Genomic DNA, 21,544 nt, shown 5'->3' on the forward strand with positions numbered 1-21,544 from the left:
TCATCAGTGTCACCATGCGCACTGTAGTAATTCTGTCGGTGGCTGCGTTAATTATGGAACAGCACATCCTTGGAACAGTAACGGCGGGGACCCGCCTCTCAACGACATATTGCTGTCAATCACTCTCCATCGGCTACGTTATCGTCCTCAAGAGTTTCTCCCGTCGTCTGACCCTCCAGGACTCTGACACAAGAACAGCAGCGCCACGCTGATTAGCTGCACTAGCGGAGATCTTGCAGTTGGAGGTACACTGGCAACGTCATGCTCATGGCGAAGGGGGGTAATTCGTAGGTGGCTGTTCTTTGCTGGTCCCGTCGTACAGAAGAAGGACTTCATCGTCTGCCGCACCGGCAAATATCCCCCAAAATTCCTCTGTTGCCCAACAGTTTCCCCCCACCCCTATACTTCTAGACGTATTTAGTTTCCGGTAGTATTTCCAACTATAGTCTTTTCTTCTCATTTTGATCCAGTGTTGTGATTCAAGCGCATCGCCGGTTATCGCGTCCTTCTCCTCGCCTGCAATTTGATCATCTCCTGAACCCTCATCGATACTTTCAGCATGGCCACTGCAGAGAAGAAGAAAGAAGAACAACCTGCCATTCAACCGGACGAATACTCGGATGGCGATTACGATACGGATGACTATTCACTGTCCGGAGACGAGCAGGATCAGAAACCCCAACGTCCGAACCAACAGCAAGCTCGACGACGCCGCCAGCAACAACAACACAAGCGTCAAAATGACGACTATGACGATGAAAGTGACTATCTTTCCGATGAATACGATTCAGATGAATACGACGACGATGACTATGGCGATGCGAATCAGGGCAATGCCGTGCAGCCATATAAGCGCGGCACTCAATCCTTAACACAAGGCACAATCACAAACGGAGCCATGACGGACGCTCCTGGACAAGGGAAAAATGATGATGAGCAGGATGGCCTCAAATTGAAACTGGAACTGAACCTCGACATCGAGGTGGAACTCAAAGCCCACATTCACGGAGATTTGACACTGTCGTTGCTGTAAGTATCTCCTTCTTTTTGTTCTCAGGATAGACTCAAGCACCATCGGTCAATTTTACCCGACTCAACATAGAATAGGACCTAACCTGACGGTCGCAGTGCATGATTGGGGAAAATGTTAATTTCGCCTCTTATATTAGCTCTTGACCGCTTCATCCCTCGAATCGATGAAACATGTCTGGCATGAAGTTTATGAAAATATTCCAGACAAACAGCAGCAATCTGTTCCGCATGTTTCTTGTTAGTTCAATAGAGTCCTGCGCTCAGGTAATGTTTTTTACTTTTTTTTTTTTTTTTTTCCAGAGCATAATTACTATACTCCACCTGTTGGTATGATTAATGGCATGTGTTCGATATTGGTATTTGCGTTCCGGCTTGAAAACGTTGGCTCCTGGTCGTTTTGATGTCTCAATTATTTTTGCAAACATGCATACTTGATTCCCGATGTTAGTTATTCGCATTGCGAACCTCAGGCGTGCAGAATATGTGTGATCCAGTGCAAAATATAGCGGATAGTTTGATGATCAACAGCACTATCTAGACTTAAAGCGGCATAAATCACTCACTGATATCCTTACAACTCGGTAAGTCACGTAAGCTCTAGTGTGGTCAGTATCGCTGGTTGAGGTGTGATATAGAAAGGCGTCCAGCCTTTCTGCAGGATGGTACAATGCTTCTTTTCGATTTCACTGTGTGTAGGAGAAAGAATCCGGATAATTGCTAGGTTTTAAACCGGAGATGATTCAAAAATAATATAGGAGTTATGAAGAGTTAGTTATCAGGCGGTTATGTGACAACCTACGAAGCAACTAATGTCGAGTTGCTTCTGATATATAAAGTCTCAAAGCCCTGGATAACCAGATGGTTTCAATAGTAACTTGAATTCACCACGGAAATATGTAGTAGTATATATAGAATCAAGCATATGCGTATGTCTGTATTTGATGAGCAGCATTATTGTTTTCGATTTTGTGCAAAGAAAAGGTTGATGAAGAATTCAAGTTCTACTCTCGAAGGGGGCCGAAGGAGAGATGATGGGCAGAGCGATTCCTAAACCGGGACATACTCATCACGTGCGTTTACCTTCTGTCTAGCAGATCAATCGCATTGCATACCGAAAATATCTAAAGTGCCTGGAACCGAGCTTATCTACCCTGCAGCTTAAACGTAAGTACTAAATAGATTGTTAGTAAAGGGAAGCACATGAGCATCTCAACCATCCGATGTTAGTTTTCTTTACAGAAGCCGAGGTAGAAGCTTGGCATTACCAAACGGAGTCAAGTACTTTAACTCCTGAAGCGGGAGTACCTGACGAACTGAAAGTACATACATTCTAACCTCTATTTATACTGTCTCAAGGCCTAGAAAGTACTCGAGTTCAATTGAAAGACCCACCCAGCAGCAACAATGGCCGCGTTCAATGACGACAAATCTGCGTCTAGCAAAACCTTCATTATCAACCACATGAATGCGGACCACCAGAAATCCCTGGCGATGTACCTCCGCGTCTATTGTAATGTCGCCGATGGAGACGCCAAAGCCGCACGGTTGGAAGACATCAGTCTGTCTGATCTGCTCATCAGCGCCAAGGGCACCCGCTACAGCGTGCCCTTAGATCCACCCATGAAAACATTTTCCGATACTCGACAGCGCGTGGTGGCAATGCACAAGGAGTGTCTCCAACGGCTAGGGCGCTCGGATATCATCATCAAAGAATATAGAGCACCCCGAGGCTGGGAGGCGATCAACTTTGCCGTGGTCGTAGCTACGTTAATTGTGTTCTCTCGAGGCAGCAATTTCCTGCCGGGGTCATTGCTCTACGAGACAGCTGGTCTTGACAAGTTCCCAGCATTCACTCGGTTTTGCCACACCGTCCAGCCCATTCCAGGTACGCTTCTGCTGGGAATTCATGCTATCGAAGTGGTTCTGCTGGCGGTGAAGCGCTTGAAACCTCACGGTGTGCCATTTTTGTCTGGTGTATGGTTTGCATGGGTCGCTACCATTATGATTGAGGGAGTTGTTGCATTCCGGAGATTTGATCGGATGGTGAAGGAAGAGCAAGTGAAGAGGGAGCATCGCAAGTAGTCAGAAGATGCACTACGGAGTACATGTGGCAAACCGGTCCACATAGGGGGAAGGCCTAACAGAGTCTTTGATAGCTCATTTTTTTTTCTCTTGTGTGGACAAAGGGTTTATGGCCTGAAATGACTGATAGATGTATATGTACCAACTGTTCTTCAGGTATTGTCAAAAAGCACAGATGCTTATTGATTACATGATTATTATAAGACATTCACCGGAGTAGACTAGTTAATGATCTTCAAACCATTTGAACAATTTCAAAGGGAAATTCTATAGAAAAGGAAAATAAGATTTGTTCAAAAGCGGTCTAGCCGAAAGGTCACGGGAATGGGTGCTATGCCGTTTCAGTACTAGCGCGCACTTTGGACTAGGGCAACTTTCTCAAGCGAAGGCACAGTGCGAAATTCACGATAGTCCGACGACAGCACTCAACTCCACGACCACCCAACGACCCTTGCCCGCTGCGTTCCTGGTGAAGGGCTGCAGGATTAGAGGTGAGTTTACTATCGTCATTCCAAGTGTTTTCGATCTCCTCTTTCTGGTTTCACCGTTGCGTCGAGTGTCGAGCGTTGGTTATCGTGCCCGTGTGCCGCTTAGCGATTGAAGTCGATCGGATTAGTTTAAGGGACACGATCAAAGGAGAGAAAGGAGAAACCGAAGGGGAATATCAACGACGAAAAAAGGAAAAAACGGAAAAATTTTTTCACACATCGTCTTGTCTCCGATATACATAAACTATCTGCTTGGGCTTTGCGACCGCTTGCCAGTGCATTCGATTCTGGACCGCTCACTATCTCACGCTCCAACGGGAAACTTGAAGGGGAAAATCAAAAGCAAACGGAACTACTGCGTCTACGGATTCTTGATAACTAATTATCTCTGTTGTCCACAGTCCCCTCGAAACAGCAAACATGGGTATTTCTCGCGACTCCCGCCACAAGCGCTCGGCTACCGGTGCTAAGAGGGCCACCTACCGCAAGAAGAGGTATGAATGAACTTGAGATCTGAGGAACCCAGAGAAAGAGGCCCAAATTCTTACACATCTCCAATAGGGCGTTCGAGAAGGGTCGCCAGCCCGCCAACACCCGTATCGGCAACAAGAGAATCCACCTGGTCCGCACCCGTGGTGGTAACCGCAAGTTCCGTGCCCTCCGTCTCGACTCCGGTAACTTCTCCTGGGGTTCCGAGGGTATCTCCCGCAAGACCCGTGTCATCGTTGTCGCCTACCACCCTTCCAACAACGAGTTGGTCCGTACCAACACCCTGACCAAGTCGGCCGTCGTCCAGATTGATGCTGCTCCTTTCCGTCAATGGTACGAGGCCCACTACGGCCAGCCCCTCGGCCGTAGACGCCAGCAGAAGACCGAGACCACCGAGGAGAAGAAGAGCAACAGCGTTGTGAAGAAGCAGGCTGAGCGCTTCGCCGAGAGCGGTAAGGTCGAGTCTGCCGTCGAGAGACAGTTCGAGGCCGGTCGTCTCTACGCCGTCATTGCTTCCCGCCCTGGCCAGAGCGGTCGTGTTGACGGTTACATCCTGGAGGGTGAGGAGCTCGCTTTCTACCAGAAGGCTATCAGGAAGTAAAAAAGGAAAATCGTGTTGTAAAAGGGTGGTATCGGAGTTTCAGCAATTTTTTCCAGAATACATTTATGATCTCTGGGGCACTACGGGTGCATTGTGTGTAGAGCTCTGAGCTGTCAGCAATGGAATGATCCTCGTTATGTTCTGTCGAATTTGAATAATCGTTTCCTTTTTTTTTTCCCTCTTCTAGAGTTTTTTTTTTCCAAAAAAAATTACTTTCCCCACAATCGATACCGTAAAGTTCTTGTCAGCAATTACAGCCTTTTTACCCCCCGATCAGGCATGTCTTCAGAGACTCCAGTCGGTTATCTATGACGCCATGTTGGCCCCCTCCCTCCCGCATTTTATCATCTTGACCTTAAAAAGCATCTCCAACACCATCACAACACCCACTCTACCCCAACACAACACAACACAACCACCTACACTACCTCCCTACCTATTTCCCTACAACCAAAAAAGACAATCTACACCTCCCTCTCCCAACACTTAGAATAACAATCCCCCCTAAGAACAGCAAAAATGACCATCAAAACCCGCATCTGTATAATTTCCGACACCCACACCCTAACCCCCAACCCAGCCCAAAACACCACAAACCCCTACCGACATCCCCTCCCCAGCTCCCACATCCTCCTACACGCCGGTGACATAACCAAAGTAGGGCTCAAAGCCGAACACGAAGTGATCCTGGCCATGCTCAAGGAGGCACCCGCGGAGCTGAAGCTAGTCGTAGCCGGGAACCACGACATCACGTTAGACGAAGAATACTACACACGGATCGGACACTACCGGCACCGCTACAGAACAGATCACACCGCGGCATCCGCAACAGCAGGGAAGGAGAACGTAGGGGCGTCCTCCGAAGAAGGGCGGGTGGAATCCGTGCGGGAGGTCAAGGCGCTATGGACGAGCGAGGAGGCCGTGAATGCCGGAATCCGGTATATGGAAGAAGGGGTGCAGACGTTTACGTTAAAGAATGGGGCGAGATTCACAGTATATGCGTCGCCGTATACGCCGGAGTTTTGTCAGTGGGCGTTTGCGTATGATCGGGATACGGACCGGTTTAATCCGCCGCGGTCGATATCGGAGGGGGTGTTTGTGCCGGCGAACCCGGTGCCGGATGATGGGGTGGATATTATGTTGACGCATGGACCGCCGTATGGGATCTTGGATAAGGTGGTGGGATCGCATGCTAGTGTGGGCTGTGAGCATTTGTTTCGGGCTGTGGAGAGGGCGAAGCCTCGGTTGCATGTTTTCGGGCATATACATGAAGGGTATGGGGCGGCGCGGCTGGAGTGGAGTACGCGGAATCAGTCGATCATTCAGTGCGATAAGGAGACGACGCTTGAGGATCGGTGTGCGTATGCGGATGTCAGTGGAGAGTCGAAGAGTCCGCTGAGGGTGGGCGATGAGACACTGTTCGTCAATGCGAGCGTGGTGACTGTTCAGTATCAAGCTATGAACGCTCCGTGGCTGGTAGACCTGGAGCTTCCTTCCAAGTAGAAAGTATTATGGGATTATCTTTTATAATCGTTTTCTCGTGGGGTGGTTGTTTGAAATTGCATATATAGATCCTCTTTGGCGTGCATGCTATCCTTGTTTTGCATCTCAAGGGAATGGACTTAATTTGCCATGAATCAAGACTAAATTCAAGGCATGTCGACTTCTGCACTAAAGTATTTTACATAGCTTGGTAGGTGAGTTAAGCTGGTTGAACAAAAGTGGCGTGTTTTTGATTATATATAATTCCCATGGATCAATCTTTTTGTCTTGGTAAATATCCAACTCCCGGGACCTCCACCAGCCATCCTGCACCTATGGGTATAAAGGAGTCCACACATAACAAGGGGTAAAAGAGATGGTTGAAAAAGGGAGTGACCATATGAAAGGTAGTAGTGAAATTTACAAAGTAGCCCAGCATTATCTGAACGAACAAAAGAGAGGTTGCGATCAGCAACAGACAAAAAAAAGGAGATGAGAGTAGGGATAGGTATCTGGGAGGAATCTCTTATGAATCATGTCCTGAAAGTGAGAAATGAAGTGGAGAAACGAAGGGGGAAAATGGATCAAAAAAGCAGATGAGAGAAGAAATAAGCAAAGAAATCACCGTCATCGTCACCAACACGTGGTACGTACCGGGCTCGAGAAAGGGAGAGGCAAAGAGAATATAAAAGTATGATATGACGAAAATCCTGAAGGAGGCATAGCAAGGTATAGGTACGCTGCGATGCAAAGAAAAAGAAAAAAAAATGCTTCGATCAAAAGCAAGAACATAAAAAGAGGAGAAGAACGAGCATTAATGTCCAGACATTAAAGGAATAAAAAAGGGCAAGAAAGGGAAACGAAAGAAAATAAGCAGAGACGAGCGATTCTACTCTTCGCGGACTGTCATGCCATGTGCATCCGATCTGAAATCGAGGCGACTGCCCTTTCGCCCGACACCCTTGAGCAGGCTGAATCTTTTCATAACAGAGTCCCGAACACCACCTGTATGAAATTGGGTTTGCTGGGGAATTTTCGGGCTACCCAGATCAGGGCTTCTCATTGAGGTCCGACTGCTCTGTGTCACTGGGCGAGGATAGTCACTAATGGAAGGAATCGTGGACCATCCAGATTTGGGGCTGACGGCTGACGGCCGGTCGTTCCCTCTGGCCCCTTTGTTTTGTGAACTTGCCCGACTAAGGGTCTCCTGCGACTTCTGTGGTTTTGCACCTGCATCCCGGGAAGCGCTTCTCGAACGTTGGCTCGTCTGCGCTTGGGTATCTTCAGGCACAGGTTTCGTGATTGACAATGACGAAGTATGTCTGTGCAATTTCTCTCCAAAGAAGCTTCTGCGCCTACTCTGAGTATCCCGTGATTGACTAGTGGCCCGGCTGTTTATTGTTGCTGCATCTTCACGGTCTGTATCCTCGACTCGGCCGTTCTCAAGTAGACCGTTATCCTTCCCATCCAGTTGCGACTTTGATTCTCCATTGCCATTGGTCACCGAGCCGCTTGCCGCGTGATTTACACGTTTGAAGGGGTTCATGATACTGATGACTGATGGCCTCTGGGAATGTTTGCGAGTGTGGCTTTGCCGCGAAGAACGGATCAGTTCCTGCTCCGGAGTGTTGGAGCGCAGAGCTGCCTGCTGTTTACGATCTTGTATAGAGCGAGGAGACAGACGCGGTGCTGAATGGGGTGTCTCTTGTAGGACAGGACTAAGAGAAGCAAGCTCCGGGGAAAAAGCCTCTTCGAAGCGGCGCATCAATTCAGCCTGGGTGGCTTGGTGCGCTGGACGATAGAAGAGGGCCAGGGCTTGTTTTATTGCCAAGGCGTGATCAATCAGAGCGACAGCTAGAGCCTGGTTCAAAGGATCAACTGGTGTTGGCGTATCATGCTCAGTATCGCTTTGCGGATGAGACAAGAATTGTCGATAGAGGGCTACGCAGCCGGCGGAAGACGAGTTGAGCTCTAATAACTGCTCTAACGCCTCCGTTAGGTTCGACAAGCTCATGTCCTCACCAGAAGCAGCGCGCCTTTGCAGCAATGTTAGTTCCTGAGTCTTGCGCCAAGTTCGTTCAAGGGCGGTTTGCATGGGGGTAAGGGCTAGCTCTTCCACTGCAACCACTTCGCTTCTCCGAAGAATATTCGGAAATGGCTCCGCAGTTGTGTAGACTGCCTTCTCCACCCATTGCTCCTGGACATCCGCATCTCGGATATGTCGTTTTAATGTCGAACTAAAGCGGCAAGGCTCAGAAATCAAGAGATGATCCCTTACAGATGACGGGACTTTAGATCGTTGATAGACCGGATGTGTCATATCACGGTGAACAGTTACCGGGCTGATATGTAAAAACTGACCCTCATAATCATGAACTTCCCCTGGAGATACAATTTGCGCAGCTGGATGTTCCCTCTGCATACGGTCGACGAAGGAGGCCATGCGATCGGTTGGAGAGCATTCAAAGATGAATTCTTTATCCCGGAGGGTTGCTGGGAAGCCGAGTCCCTTGTACAGCACACGGAAGTAACGTGGGAATTGTTTTTCCTCTTTTGCAATGATCTCGTATATCTTGGCCATTGAGCTTTGTGCCCGCGAGAGCTTGGCGAAGTCCATGATGGTATCTTCATATTGCTGAGCTAGTTCCTTGTAGCAGACGAGCGCATGTGCCCAAGATTTAGCATCTTCAAAGAATTGAATGATTGAGAAGTACAAGGACTCTTTCCTCTCGAACGACGTCTGTTCTGGGAAAGGAGGGTTGAGAAGCTCGGGAAGGGACCGTCTCGGATCCCACTCATAGAGATCGGCATGGAATTGGAGTGCAAGGCCAGCTTCAGTGAAATTACCTGCTGCGGCTTGAAGCTGAGCCAACTCGTGAACATAGCGAGTGAAGATATCTTCACGGCCCATGTCTTTCATGTACTCCATCAGCCTAAGGGAATGCAAACTTTCAGCCATAGATCCACTTTGTGAGGCCACGAATAGATCAAGAAGCTCATCTACTGTTGCGATAAGCGCTTTGACCGCATTTGAGAGGCTTTCGTCGAAAGAAGAACAGCTCTCGAAATGCTCCGTCAACTCAGCAATGAAGAGCTTTTGGACGACGCCTTCGTTCATATTCTTCGTTTTGAAGAGATTATCCAGGCTAGAAATGATCTCCGTTTCGATGATGGACAGGTCTTGGTTAAGGCTCCATTCACTGAGAATCATTGTCCGCAAAATCTCAACCGCCACATGCCGCAAACCTTCATGGACACTGAGGCACAGCTCGATGATAGGGGCCACGAGACCAGGGACATACTGAACCTGGTACCCTCCAAGCTTTTTCAGGCCATACTGCTCCCTCTCTTCATCTGTGGTATCCCAGCCTATGGCCTCCCAACTGGAATGCAACAACTCGGCGCCTTGCTCACGGACATCGCCAGCGATCTTCCAGATAGCACGCCGTTTCTGCTCGGGGAAGGTCTCAAGGGCTAGGACATCGCTCGACACGACCTTTAGTAAAGTCATGAAAAAGCTTTCCCATAGTCGTGTATCAAACTGCTCTGCATCTTCTGGCGTTGGTAGGAATTTGGCGATCAAAAGCGAAGAGAGATACTCAAGACTCTTCACTGTCGCCCGGTGGTTGTATACATGAACACTGAGCCAGCTCTCAGGGTATGCCTCGCAATTCAAAATTGAAGTATGGACCTCAAAAGCCTGGGAGAGAAAAGTAGCAAGCTCTAAGCCCTTCAACCGAGGACGTTTAGGGTTAGGAATCGCTGCGGTGGCAGCCATGACTGCGGACAGCTCCACCAAAGCTTCATCAAACTTTTGCGTTTGCTTGGAGGGTTTCACCTGGAACGGGAAGGATTTGCTGAAGAGCAGAGAGAGATAACTGGTATCTTCCACGCCGTCGGGTATAATGGTGTAATATGAAGAGACGATCTTGGGCATGAAGTCGTACACATATGGGTCGGGCTCCTTCGCGAGTTCTGCGACTATTGCACAGTTCAACCGAACTTGATCACGGTACAAATCAGAGACAGGCCCGATAGCCCCCCAATACGGTGCCAGCCAACCTATACAACTGGAGACCAAACTTTTCCTCTCCGGCCCAGTACTGAATATCTCGAGACGTGTATAATGCTGTATTAGCACTAGCTTATAAAGGATTAGCATACCCTTAACATCCTTGCACGAATCCATAAAGCTGAGGGCTATCATAATTATTTCGTCCTTGGGAAGCACTTTTGTTAGCTCCGGCAGCCATGTGTGAAAGTGCTGGACAACAAGCGTCTTGCTTCCAACCATGGCAGGAGAAGGGTTCTTCATGAGAGCCTCAAGAGACTTGAACATCATGTGCAGGTCCCGGTTGAAAGTTGATTGAACACGGGTGATCCCGATGCCCTCCTCCTTCACCTTCTGTTGCTGCCTAGCATTGATGATGAATTTAAGGACGTGCCGTCCCACCTTGAAAGTGGCACGAAGGTTACGAGACTGCTGACCATCGGAACCACCTTGCAGGAGACGTTGATAGCTTCGAATGAGGCATGGAGTGGCAAACGGGAAGTTAAACTGGTTCTCAGCGTAATGGTCAACTAATGGGCCAAGATTAAATCGTCGGTCATGAACGATCCCGAGAACCGTGACCAAGTTCTTGAATATTAAGTCCTCATATTCCTCATTTCCAGCGTTTTCTACCAGGATACCAAAGAGAGCGTCGAAGACACTGCTAAGTTGCTTGACAATTTCAATTTCTGGCACGAAAAGAACCCTCTTCAGCGTATCCAAGACTTCATCTACCGGACGCTCACGCCAGTTCAGTAGACTTAGTATCACCTGATCTTGGGAATACTCCGTGCTACAGAGGATAGTCTCTAAGCGCAACGTAGCCAATGGTCCGGTGATAGCCTCGTCCTTGGCAGATTCATTCTTGCCCAGCGAGCTCCAGGGGAGCGACAGATAGGCTCCCTTACCATTCTCGATACTGGAAGTTAACTTGTCGTAGGCATGTAGTAATAAAGAATGAGGGCCGTCTCGCATAAAAGCTTGATTATCCCATAGCGGCATCCAAGCAAGAGCAAATGGAAACTCAGGTGCATCTGCAATACTCATGATGAGATGGGACCCTGGAATTTGGTCCGTAGGGATGTTGAGGCGAATGGTCTGGTTCCATTGGACACCTCGCGCGGCTATCGTGGTCCGCCAAGCTGTGTGCGCCGCATTGTTGGACGAGGGGAAAACACATCGTTCTATCCGGGCTCCTGACGAGGCACGTACCTCAAGGGTCAACTGTAGATTGCGGAGTCCTGAATTTGTCGGCACGGGAACTTGGCCCGTTTGAGGATGCGAAAGTAAGGCCTCGGGAGGAAACGTAGCATGGGATATTGTTACATAGATATCAGATCTAGGTTTAGTCGGAGCCTGGGAAAACCCAATCCTCCTAGTTTGGGCGACGTTATGCATGACTGTAGGATTTTTCCGGACCAAGGCATCTGAATCGTTGCCCACAAAAGGGTATAGGTGTAGATGAAGCCGAGCGGCCCGTGGGGATCTCACATACTTCCCGCTGGGACTTGGAAGCAATGTGCGAATTACTTCATCGAAGCCATCCGCATGTTCATCCCCATTCTCATTTTCTTCTGACGAAGACCAGACGTTTATTACTTGTTCAGTATCCTTGTCTTGGCCAACTATCTGTGAGATCTCTAAGACACCCACGCCTATGGTGCGGATCTGAGTGGTTTCCTTGGTCGGCTGGCTATTGGCTTGCTCTTTATTGTTGCTGGACGTGCTCTCCGCAGACTCGGGCGGGCCTTTGGGGTTCTCTTTACCCTGCTCGGCGCTTGGAATGCCGCGCGGTTTCGAGGTCCACATCATGCTGCGGCGGGTCTTCAAGCCGCTTTTGCCTTGTTGATTGGCCCCCGTTGATGTTTTGGAGGCGGAGGATCCTTCTCTAGAAACTGAAGATCTTGGTTGAGACGGGACGCTTGTCGAGGCAGTCTCTGGTGCTCGGACTGCGACAACCAAGTATAGCTTTGGCCCGTTTGCAGATCCATCGCCGATATCTGTGGCACACAATTCGGTGAAAAGAGTCTTGAGCTTGCTGCTCTGCCCCATGCTTGCGAATTTCTCCGGGGATGGGATGTCTAAGATGTATGTTTCGGACAGTGAACTGAGGCCACCGGTCTCCGATTGAGAGCACAAATTCACAGCAAGCGTCACGGGACCCGGGGAGTTTCCAGAAACTGCATTGACCTCTAAGAGTAGGTGATGGATCGCTGCGGCGTCGGATGGAATTGTAGGACTGCTTTCTAGCATGCTCATCTCAGACTGGAGTTTCGTCAATTGGATGGCGGAATCTTCGCCGGTCAATAAACGGCCACGTTGTTCAGGGTCTCTGACGATGACGTCTCCGCTTAGCATTTTATTTGCTCGCACCAGTTTCCACACGATCTCCTGTCGCAACCCTTCCTTCTCCTGTGCGGTGAGCACATTGTAGAGGAGCTGTCTCCTGGCAAGGTCAAGCTCTTGAACAATAGCCGACATCTCCTCAATAACGTCATATTGTCGGTTAAGCAGGAGTTGGTGAAGGTTCGTCGAATGCCATTCGCGCAAGCATGAGGCAATTTCGTCCACTAGAGGTTCCGATAAGGAGGTTGGAGTCTCGTCACCGATCTTGAGCATAGGTACAGGAGCAGCCGGTTTGGGACCGTGCGGGTCACGGGGTGTCATTGTGATAGGAGTGTGAGGCAGGGACGGCGACTTCAAAGTAGTACTATATGGTGAGCGCGGACTCTGTTGATCATCGTCCAGTTTGTGAATGAAGATTTGAGAGGGTTTCCCTTTTTTAGCAATCACAACGTTTGATACTTCCCCAGTCATAAACTCGTCATCATGCAGAGAGACCACACTATTCCTCACATCGCCATCTGGGCTGTCCCCTTGTTCGATACTCCTCCCATCTCCATTTGTCAAAGTTCGCTGCCCGTCTGCATCACCAAGAACCTCACGAATCTCGACACAGTTGCGGGGGAAAATACCAGAGAAGACCCTCGCTTCGAGGGTCTGTCCTTTCGTGCTCGTTAAACCCGCCAACAATGATGGCGGAGCAACGAGGTAACCGCGACACCATTCTCCATTGGTACCCCCTTGTTCTATTATGTATAGTTCATCGCCAAGCTCCAAAGGTAAATCGGCCGGGGTCGAGGGTTGAAACGTGTATATAGCAACGGCAAAAGCGATTCGAGAGAGAGGCCGCCAGGGCATGTCTGCTATCGAGGCGGCCGTTTGCAGCGCACCCCGCAGCGGTCGTCACAACTGCCGTCAGAGGAATGGAAGTACCGGCGAAGCGGGGGCGAGAGGGGGGATGTAATTCTCTGTTGATCGATGGATAGGATGCTACATGCAGCTCTCCTATTGTTGCGAAAAGAGAGGAATGCGAGAGTTTCGAAGCGGACGGATTGCGAACCAGTAACTGAATTGGTATCCCTAAAGGGGGGCGAGGGCCACTAAAAGTCTATGACCAAATCCACACTGTTAGTAGCTGTAATTTCCAGCGACAACCGCGTTCGAGATCCAGACGACACGGGGATTTAAAGAAACTAGATGCAATTGAGGAAGACTACTCCACATAGGGGTGCCAAAATACAATGGGGTTAACAAAAACGGTCACCCAAGTGACAATATCGATTAATTGACCTTTTTTTCTCCCAATTTCTTCCTCCCCCTAGCAGTGGATGCCAGATGGTTTGTACTGTGGAGCCCAACCATCTGTATTCATCTTGGCGGGAACTGTGGAGAAGCGGACGAATGAAGGGGGAGGGGATAGAAGGAGCTTACCACAAGAAGAACGATCCCACAGAATTGACCCCAAAAGCAAGGTTGAAGATGACGGGGTGGATCACAAGAGATTTGGGGGATGAATTAGAGAGCGTAATCCCAAAGAATTGGGGGAAGAATGATCGAGACGGAGGAACGCGATCGTACTAAAGAGCCTACTTTAAGTGACCGGCCACAGACTAAAGGACCTCGAAAGGGTAAAGGGCGGAGCGGGAGGCGGAGAACTGAAGGGTTAGTGGTTAGTGCGTGGGTGCTGCCTGAGGCTAGACTCTTTCCCTCGATGAACGTTCAATAAATAGCGATGAACTTGGGGGTGGGGTTTCTCGGAGAGGTGATTTTCCTGATTAGCACCAAATATGAATTGGATGTGGCTTATATATATATATATATATTCATATATCGATCTATCAATTTCATACGGCAAAGGTTGAGAGTAGTCGCGGTCGAGTAACAAGGGCCCACTACGAACTAAAAGGACAGGCTGGTTTTCTATTGTCTCCTCTTGTTCTGTTTTAGGTTCTTCTCTCTGTACTTAAATGGGTCCAAGGTTTACTTAGTAAGGAATATTATAGACTTAACTCGAAGTATTATTTATATAAACTTTGGCAAAGGTATTGGGGGGCCCATTCACCCCACAAGTGAACATCTGTCTCAAAGCTGTCGATCTATACCCCGTACCATGTACGTATGTACATACATATATCAAGCATACGGTAGAAAGTGAGTTTGGCCGAAGAACTGAAAGGTACATTCGAGCCATTCTTATTCCTAAAACAAAACAGCATTTGGCAATTAGTGGCACCAGGGTGGCTGAAAAAATAGACGCAGACTCGATATATAATTATTTTTTCTTTCCGGGTACATTTCTTGATTGATGGACATTAGCAAGAGAGAAGCAACCAACTTGGTTACAAATAGGAGTGGAGTCCCAGGCCTGGAGGAAGCTTTCCATAAGAGTCGATCCATAAAATCTAGAATTTCATCTCATTAATAGATGAGGTTGCTCTAATACAAGCCCTAACCCCATGGTTCCCCGTAGAGATGCGTTAAAGCGTATTGATAGGGGTTAGAAGGACTCGGAGAGAGACACGCACGAGATGATGAGCGGAGGGTTCGCATTCAAAAATCTGATATGTCAAGTAGTATAGATATAAGGTAGTGGAGTAATCGAAGCTCCTGCAGGCGCTGCCACTTCAACATTTATTTACTCCATCCGTCCATGTTCGGCTCCTGTCGATGGCTGGGATCCCTGTAAACTTGAAATTCAGACTGGACAAGATCTTTCCAGCCTTTGGCATATTGTTGCAAGTGCCGTATTTTCCTTTTCTTTTTTATTTTTTTTTATATATATATAAGTTTTATTTTTATTTTTATTTATCTTTTTGGTCTTCAAATATCCCATGTCGCTCATTCCCATTTATCATGAACAGAGGAATTGGTCATATTACCTGTAATTACGTATGTGGGGAAGGGCGAAAATGATATGCACCTTAACTGAGTTCGTATTCGTTGCCTCTCTGCCTGGTTGAATTTCCTGGTTCGCTGGGTTGCCCTCCTACTAGTAGTTGAAAGGTAATCTTGGGTTGCCCATCTATTTGTCTGGTCGAAACGACTTGTCTTTGTACGCAGATGGCTAATTATTCAGGATAGAAGTTTCATAGCAAAGTAGTGACAAGGTCATAATCATAGTACATTCATATCACTATTCTCCGGATGTCCAAGACACCTATATACCACCAATAGTCATGGGTCATGTAGGAGAAGAATCAGCCAAGGCAAAAATAAAATAAAAAGTACATGAAAACGGTGATATAACGCAATATTATTGAACCCTGACGCCTCATTTCTATGATCCATGGACTTGGATAAATGCTTCCGTTGCTCCCCATCCAGCAAACCAGTGCAAATAAAACAGAAAAGAGAAAGGGTACTTGTATAAGGCAGAAGATTCAGAGAGGGGGAGAAATATGAACAGTCAGGCAAAACGGAGAACAGGCGCTGAGCCGTAGTACACAGGGCATTCATTTATTTCTTGAACATGGCAATTGCATCCTCCTTACGCCATTCGAGGTCTAGTTGGCCTTCGTACACTGTATTGAGGACGCGTCGGGTGCGGTCACACGCCCCCTCATACCGACTTTCACATTCTCGCAGTACCTTCAACACAAGGCTGCGGCTGAGTCCAGGGTCGTCGGCATCGCCAAAATGCTTCTCCACCCGTTTCTTGAGTGCCTCAATACCACGCCGCATTTCTTTCGCATCGTACGTGGCTAAAACTTTCTTCGCTACCGAGCGCGAGTGGCTAGGGCGGCTCGAGATGTCTGCCGGGGTGCTTGTGTTTGCTAGTAAGCTTTCCGCGGATTCAACGAACTCAAGTAACTTGCCCAGTGGCCGGTGAATGACAGAGTCTAGATAGAGCTTCATGTGTTCATGATAATCCTGGTAAGCCCGCTCGCGCCATTTTTCTAGCACCGGTAGGCCTCGAACATCCACCTCCTCGATGTAATGGTTCATATTCTCGATCAGTAGGATATGATAGTTCAGCGCCTCTTTGTCTTCTGGGTCGCCCGAAGTTGCCGCTGCACCACTGGGTTGACCAGGAGCTTCTTTGGCGATAAACTTAAGTGACTCCCACATGGCACGGTTGATACGGTTGTAAGCTTCATTAACACTGATCCGAATATCACAGAACTCTTGTGCGGGCTGTGACAGCATATTTTCAACAGCCGTGGAGAAATGGGGAAAGACTCGCATGAAGGAGATGACCCCCTTCCGCTTGTTCACCTTAACCTTGGTGTCTTCGATTCCACGGATCTGCTCGTCTACAAAGCGATTAAAGAGACCAATCAACCGGGAATGGAGTTTCTGGAGTGAATGGACGATGAAGTCTTGGTTGGTATCTTCAAAATCCAGAACTGCCTTTTCCAAAGCAAACAGGATACCTATCCCTTGTCTGTAACAAGTTAGCGTGGCACGAACGTGATTGTTTTGTGATGTACTTACAAGGGATCAGCCTGAATGGACGAATCCACAAGGCTCTGCATATCGTTCGGCCAGAATGAAAATAGTTCGTCCATAATCTGTTCCACCTTCCTTGCCATTCCTCGATCGGTATCGTGCAACTGCTTGGCGCCAAAGTCGGGTAACCGGCGCTCCTCAGGGTGGGCAGATGCAATGAGGTCAGGGAAATCGACGTGCGACAGTGAGCTTAGATGGAAGAATTGAACTAGGAAGTTCTGCTCCTCCGATATCATGCTCAGAGTCTCATGAAGTGCACCTGCAAACGCTTCATAAGGCTCCAGACGTCCATGCTGTTTGTCACCAGAAGGGAGCCGTAGGCCCGCTGCAGCCCTCATAGTCTTTCCTCGTTTCACGGTTAACTTTCTGGCGGCCATCGTGATGCCTTCATTTTCCTTTTCTTTCTCCTGATGTGTAAACAGAAGCTCGTGCTCCTCCCCAGAGGCCTTTCTCGACGCCTTTTTCCAAGCAAGACTATTGTCCCGAAACTCATTCTGGTAAGGTTGTTTAGCTTGTTGTTCGTACAGGTTGATAAGCCCATGCCACTCTGCGCCGCTGACTTCCTTTGCGAAGAGCATCAAAGCATTATACATCCATAGCTCCCGGCGGAAGTATTCTCGCGCTCTACTGTCGAGCTTCATAGGATCTTTCGAGCTATTAGTAGCAGTGTCGAGACGTTTTTGTTCAGCAACCTTGTAGGCAATGGCCATAAACTGCTTGAGCCGCTGCAAGAACAACCGAGATTGTGAACGATACTCCTCTTTCTTCTCCTTGATCGCACGCATTTGGCCAATTTCCGTATCAGCATACACGCCCACGCTGCCGTGATCACCAGCCGCATCGGCCAACCGCCTCTTATTCTGCAATATATCAGAATCAATCATCAACATAGCTTTATACAGCGTTGATAATGCAGTCTCGGTATCCCTCAGCCCGTCAGGGTTACTGAGCGACGCCTCTTTCAAGGAGCGTAAGTCAACAGAAGAGATAGAAAGGGTTTTCAGCAGATTTTGAAGCTCGTTATGAAGTAGTTTCTGGTTGGCGGTCTGCACCTGCAGACCTTGCGACTGCGTTTCTATATATGAAACATCATCATGAAGGGTCTATCCACGGAGTCAGCAAACATTTAGCCTAGCATGTACAAAAGAGCGACGGATGTTGGTAGTGCGGGATTTGTGACTTACATTGAGTTCATGCGAGTACAGAGTTAGAAGATTATCCAGCTCTTCACACTCTTCGATAGTCTTATCAATCAGCTTGGCGAGTTGGTCAATCTTTCCTTCTTGCTGCTCAAGATTACCTAGCCAGCTAGTAGCCTCGACACGACCGATCTCGCGGCGGATATCTGCCTCAAGGTCTTCGATTTTCTTCTCGTCATTCAAGCGTCCATTCCACCCAAGGTCGGTCAATATGTCGTCAAAGTCCGCACCACGCCCACCTATACTTCTGGGATCGACCCCAATCGCCTGACAGTATTTGATCGTGTTGTCTTCGTGACGTCTGCGGCGTCGACCGTCAGGAGATGGAGACACAGACCTCGCTCGTTCGTCCGTAACGACTTTCACGGTAGCCCTCGATGTGTCTCTCGGTTCCTCCTGAGCCTCAGCCGAGGTAATAGTAACTTCTTCAGCAGCAGCCTGGGTTACCTCAACTGTAGGTGGCTCCAGTATGGGAGACTTGGCTGGAGATGGCACTTCCTTCGCTGGAGATGGAAGCACTGGGATCTCTTTATCCGGCGTTTCGGGGGATGCCACAGGTTCAATGGCTGTACGAAGTGAGGGCGCGGGCACCACTCCAGTGATTCCATCAGGCCCATTGCTTTCCTCGGCTTTTTGTTTCTTTGCGGCCGCTAGTAGTCTCTCACCAGCACCACCAGGCCTCGGCTTAAAAGCCCCATAAGCAGTAGCGGCTTTGCGAAGTGCACCTACAACCTCCTTGCTCTGCTTTTTTTTGATCATAGGCCCAAGACCAGGGCGATGTGCATCCGCCTCGTTTTCAACAGGTGATGTGGGCACCTCAGGGGGACTGGCTGGCGGAGAGATCGGCCCACTCTCTTGGACTAATTCGCTGGGTTGCGATTCCTTCATGGGTATGGGTGCTGCTGTTTCGGTAACATCGGTTGTCATTGGAGCGTTAGCAGGAATTGACGTGGCCAGCTTTAACGCAGGCGGTACCTCGACAGGTTGCGTATCGGGTGTGGGTTCAGGTGCAATCTTATCGTAAGACTCCACGGGAACCTCCGGGCTGGATGTCTTAATACTGCCCTCATTGAACGCTGAGTTAGGCCCCGGGTTGCTTGCTGGACTTTGGTTGACATTCGGACTCTCACTCGGAACCGATTGAGCTGTGGTAGGCCGGGAACCGTCTTTGTTGTGCCTAGGCGAGCTGAAAGCCAAATCCTGAGTGTGAAGTTTTGGCTCTGGCACGCCTTTCCCATCGCGTGATGGCGGTGGCTGGACCTCAGGGCGTGTGACTACGTTACGTTCAGACTCCCCACTTGGTCGATCCCGCTGATTCGAAGCCGAAGCGGCCAGTAAACTGACAGGAATGTCTAAACCCCTCGATTCGGGGGATACTGGTGACCTGTGCATTCGATTTTCAGATGCTAGGCGCTCAGTTGAACGGGGAGGTGGCTGATCTCGCTGGTCAGGGGGAACTGGCGGGGGGTGCTGAGGCGGTACAGGCGGAGGGGGAATGCTTCTCCCAGATTGACCAGACTGGGCAGTAGATGGTCTACCCATTTGATCCCGACTTCGTTGGGCTCTTAGGGTTTGCTCTTCAGAGGGTAACCGGCGAGGCCCATCACGGCTGGGAGTACGGCTCGAGTAAGGAGACTGAGGCCGGCTACCATGGGATGAATATGGTGGACCTGGAGGAGGTAGTGTCACTTCAGGTCTCGTGGGTCCTTGACCAGGGTGTTTGGGACCCGGAGGGGGCATGCCTGCAAGCAATTGTCGCTCGCGTTCATCGAAGCCTATCAGCTCTGGTACTTTCCCGCCGGTATATTTTTTGTAGATCTTCACCAAACTACCGATGAAGAAATCCTTTTCCTTAGATGTCCGAGCCTGCCAATAATAAGGCTTCCCTATGGTTACTACAAAACCAACATTTGAGGCCCATTGTTTTTGCTGTTGTTCCAATGGAGACGACGGTACCCAAGCATTGAATGACTGTATCGCAGACAGGTCGTCTAACATCCACGTTTTCCCAATGGAAAACGAACCATCATTGTTTTCTCTAGCCTTGTGCACACGCACTCTACCTGATTTTCTCACAGCAACAATTATTGCTCGAGGCTTTTTGTTGTCGGGCGGGGAATTTGGTGGAGGGGGTGAAGACGGGTACGCAGCATCTTCCGTGATGCGAACATGTGTTATATAGGATTCAGTCACTGGGAACAGTAGGAAATGTCAGTAAGCAATTTGCGAACCTATTCACCACGATTTGCGCTTGGTCCTTCCCTTTGCCGTGCAAAGATCTTCGTTCATGTCTTAGCAGGCGCGGCAGATGAGAAAGCGGCCACCTATGATATAGGTCCCCCGGTTTGACATGACGAAAGGCCTTTCAATCAAGGCAAATGATTAAACCGACATTGCGCAACAAGAGAAATACATACAAGAGCCATCGCCATCTTTCCTTGAGAAGCAGCTTTGAATGATCCGTCTCTTTTCATCTTCGAATTTCTCAGCCCTCGACATTGAGGCTTCGCCATGTCCGGCATGTCCTCCATTGCGACCATCACCGACTCGACGCGGATCCCTTTGGGGCGGGATTTCGCCGGGATGCGGGCCCCGCGAGCGATCACGACCATTCATTATTGCTTTTCAATTGCCGGGAGCCTGGTTCACTCAGGAGGTACCAGAGGCCAGGTGAACATGATCGGGAGTATCGAGGCTAGGCTACACGGAGCGCGCCGTATTTAGAGAACGGCCGGTCAGGTAGTTGAGTTGGAAACTTTGATGTAAACGTCAAAGGGTAGAAAGAAGGCTGAATAAGGACCACATGGATTGCTGGGTTTGAATCGAAAGTCCACAGAGAGGAGAGAGCCGGTAGATGTACAGTACCTAGCTACTTGGGGATGGATGGCGGGCGCTAGTAACCAGCGGGCGGAGAGCTCGTGCTTACTGCATACTTACGGAGAATGTACTCCGAACTACTAGTAGTACTGCGTTACGAAGGTTGACATAGTGCAGCCAACTCTTGTCTATTTGATAGACTCGAAGCTGAAGATCCTAGAATCGGTAATTCGTTGTCACATCATCTATGTATTAAATCCTTCTGATTGATTACATCGGATAACCTCAACTTAGTCGTACATTTTTCTCTTCACGATTCCAGTGGAGTATTGTTTGTCGTTGGCATAGATTGGCTGAAACTCGTCATGTCACGAGGGTCCACGTGAAGGCAACTGTTTGTGAAACTTTGGTTGACCAATCACATAATGCGCTATTACTGACCGCCTTCCTAGCGTGTTTTTGCAAGTTTTTTTTTTTTTTTTTTTTTTTTTGCTTCAAAGAAACTTTTGAA

The 21,544-nt window shown here is 48.9% G+C and overlaps 5 protein-coding genes across 5 annotated transcripts; 3 read left to right on the forward strand and 2 right to left on the reverse strand.

Moving 5' to 3' along the window:
- Nucleotides 1-361: 361 nt before the first annotated feature.
- Nucleotides 362-1,328, forward strand: BDV38DRAFT_256267 (uncharacterized protein). The gene is made up of 2 exons (XM_032055506.1): nt 362-1,029; nt 1,129-1,328. The coding sequence occupies exons 1-2, from the start codon at nt 560-562 to the stop codon at nt 1,133-1,135; spliced, it is 477 nt and encodes a 158-aa protein (XP_031910196.1). The 5' UTR covers nt 362-559; the 3' UTR covers nt 1,136-1,328.
- Nucleotides 1,329-2,377: 1,049 nt separating this feature from the next.
- On the forward strand, nt 2,378-3,327 carry BDV38DRAFT_256270 (DUF2470 domain-containing protein). The gene has a single exon (XM_032055507.1). The coding sequence runs from the start codon at nt 2,437-2,439 to the stop codon at nt 3,112-3,114; it is 678 nt and encodes a 225-aa protein (XP_031910197.1). The 5' UTR covers nt 2,378-2,436; the 3' UTR covers nt 3,115-3,327.
- Nucleotides 3,328-4,022: 695 nt separating this feature from the next.
- Nucleotides 4,023-6,195, forward strand: BDV38DRAFT_273798 (40S ribosomal eS8 domain-containing protein; the record flags this gene model as incomplete). The annotated part of the gene is made up of 3 exons (XM_032057734.1): nt 4,023-4,096; nt 4,164-4,688; nt 5,202-6,195. The coding sequence occupies 3 exons, from the start codon at nt 4,023-4,025 to the stop codon at nt 6,193-6,195; spliced, it is 1,593 nt and encodes a 530-aa protein (XP_031910198.1).
- An 828-nt stretch (nt 6,196-7,023) lies between these two features.
- BDV38DRAFT_295529 (guanine nucleotide exchange factor DCK1) lies at nt 7,024-13,426 on the reverse strand (the record flags this gene model as incomplete). Its single annotated transcript, XM_032062719.1, has 1 exon — nt 7,024-13,426. One exon carries the CDS (start codon nt 13,424-13,426, stop codon nt 7,064-7,066), a length of 6,363 nt encoding a protein of 2,120 aa, XP_031910199.1. The 3' UTR covers nt 7,024-7,063.
- Nucleotides 13,427-15,668: 2,242 nt separating this feature from the next.
- On the reverse strand, nt 15,669-21,066 carry BDV38DRAFT_167371 (GTP-Rho binding exocyst subunit SEC3). Its single transcript, XM_032051896.1, has 4 exons — nt 20,634-21,066; nt 18,202-20,408; nt 17,003-18,120; nt 15,669-16,952 (listed from the first exon to the last, which is right to left on the reverse strand). The coding sequence occupies exons 1-4, from the start codon at nt 20,830-20,832 to the stop codon at nt 16,025-16,027; spliced, it is 4,452 nt and encodes a 1,483-aa protein (XP_031910200.1). The 5' UTR covers nt 20,833-21,066; the 3' UTR covers nt 15,669-16,024.
- Between the last annotated feature and the right edge of the window lie 478 nt (nt 21,067-21,544).

The sequence above is a fragment of the Aspergillus pseudotamarii genome, assembly GCF_009193445.1.
Source record: "Aspergillus pseudotamarii strain CBS 117625 unplaced genomic scaffold BDV38scaffold_57, whole genome shotgun sequence".
NCBI lineage: Eukaryota > Fungi > Ascomycota > Eurotiomycetes > Eurotiales > Aspergillaceae > Aspergillus > Aspergillus pseudotamarii.

Coding starts and splice junctions, on each gene's coding strand:
- BDV38DRAFT_256267 (XM_032055506.1), top strand. CDS start 560: ATGGCCACTGCAGAGAAGAAGAAAGAAGAACAACCTGCCATTCAACCG.
- BDV38DRAFT_256270 (XM_032055507.1), top strand. CDS start 2,437: ATGGCCGCGTTCAATGACGACAAATCTGCGTCTAGCAAAACCTTCATT.
- BDV38DRAFT_167371 (XM_032051896.1), bottom strand. CDS start 20,832: ATGAATGGTCGTGATCGCTCGCGGGGCCCGCATCCCGGCGAAATCCCG. Junction 20,409..20,633: donor GAAAGATGGCGATGGCTCTT/GTATGTATTTCT, acceptor TACTGTTCCCAG/TGACTGAATCCTATATAACA. Junction 18,121..18,201: donor TGTACTCGCATGAACTCAAT/GTAAGTCACAAA, acceptor CTCCGTGGATAG/ACCCTTCATGATGATGTTTC.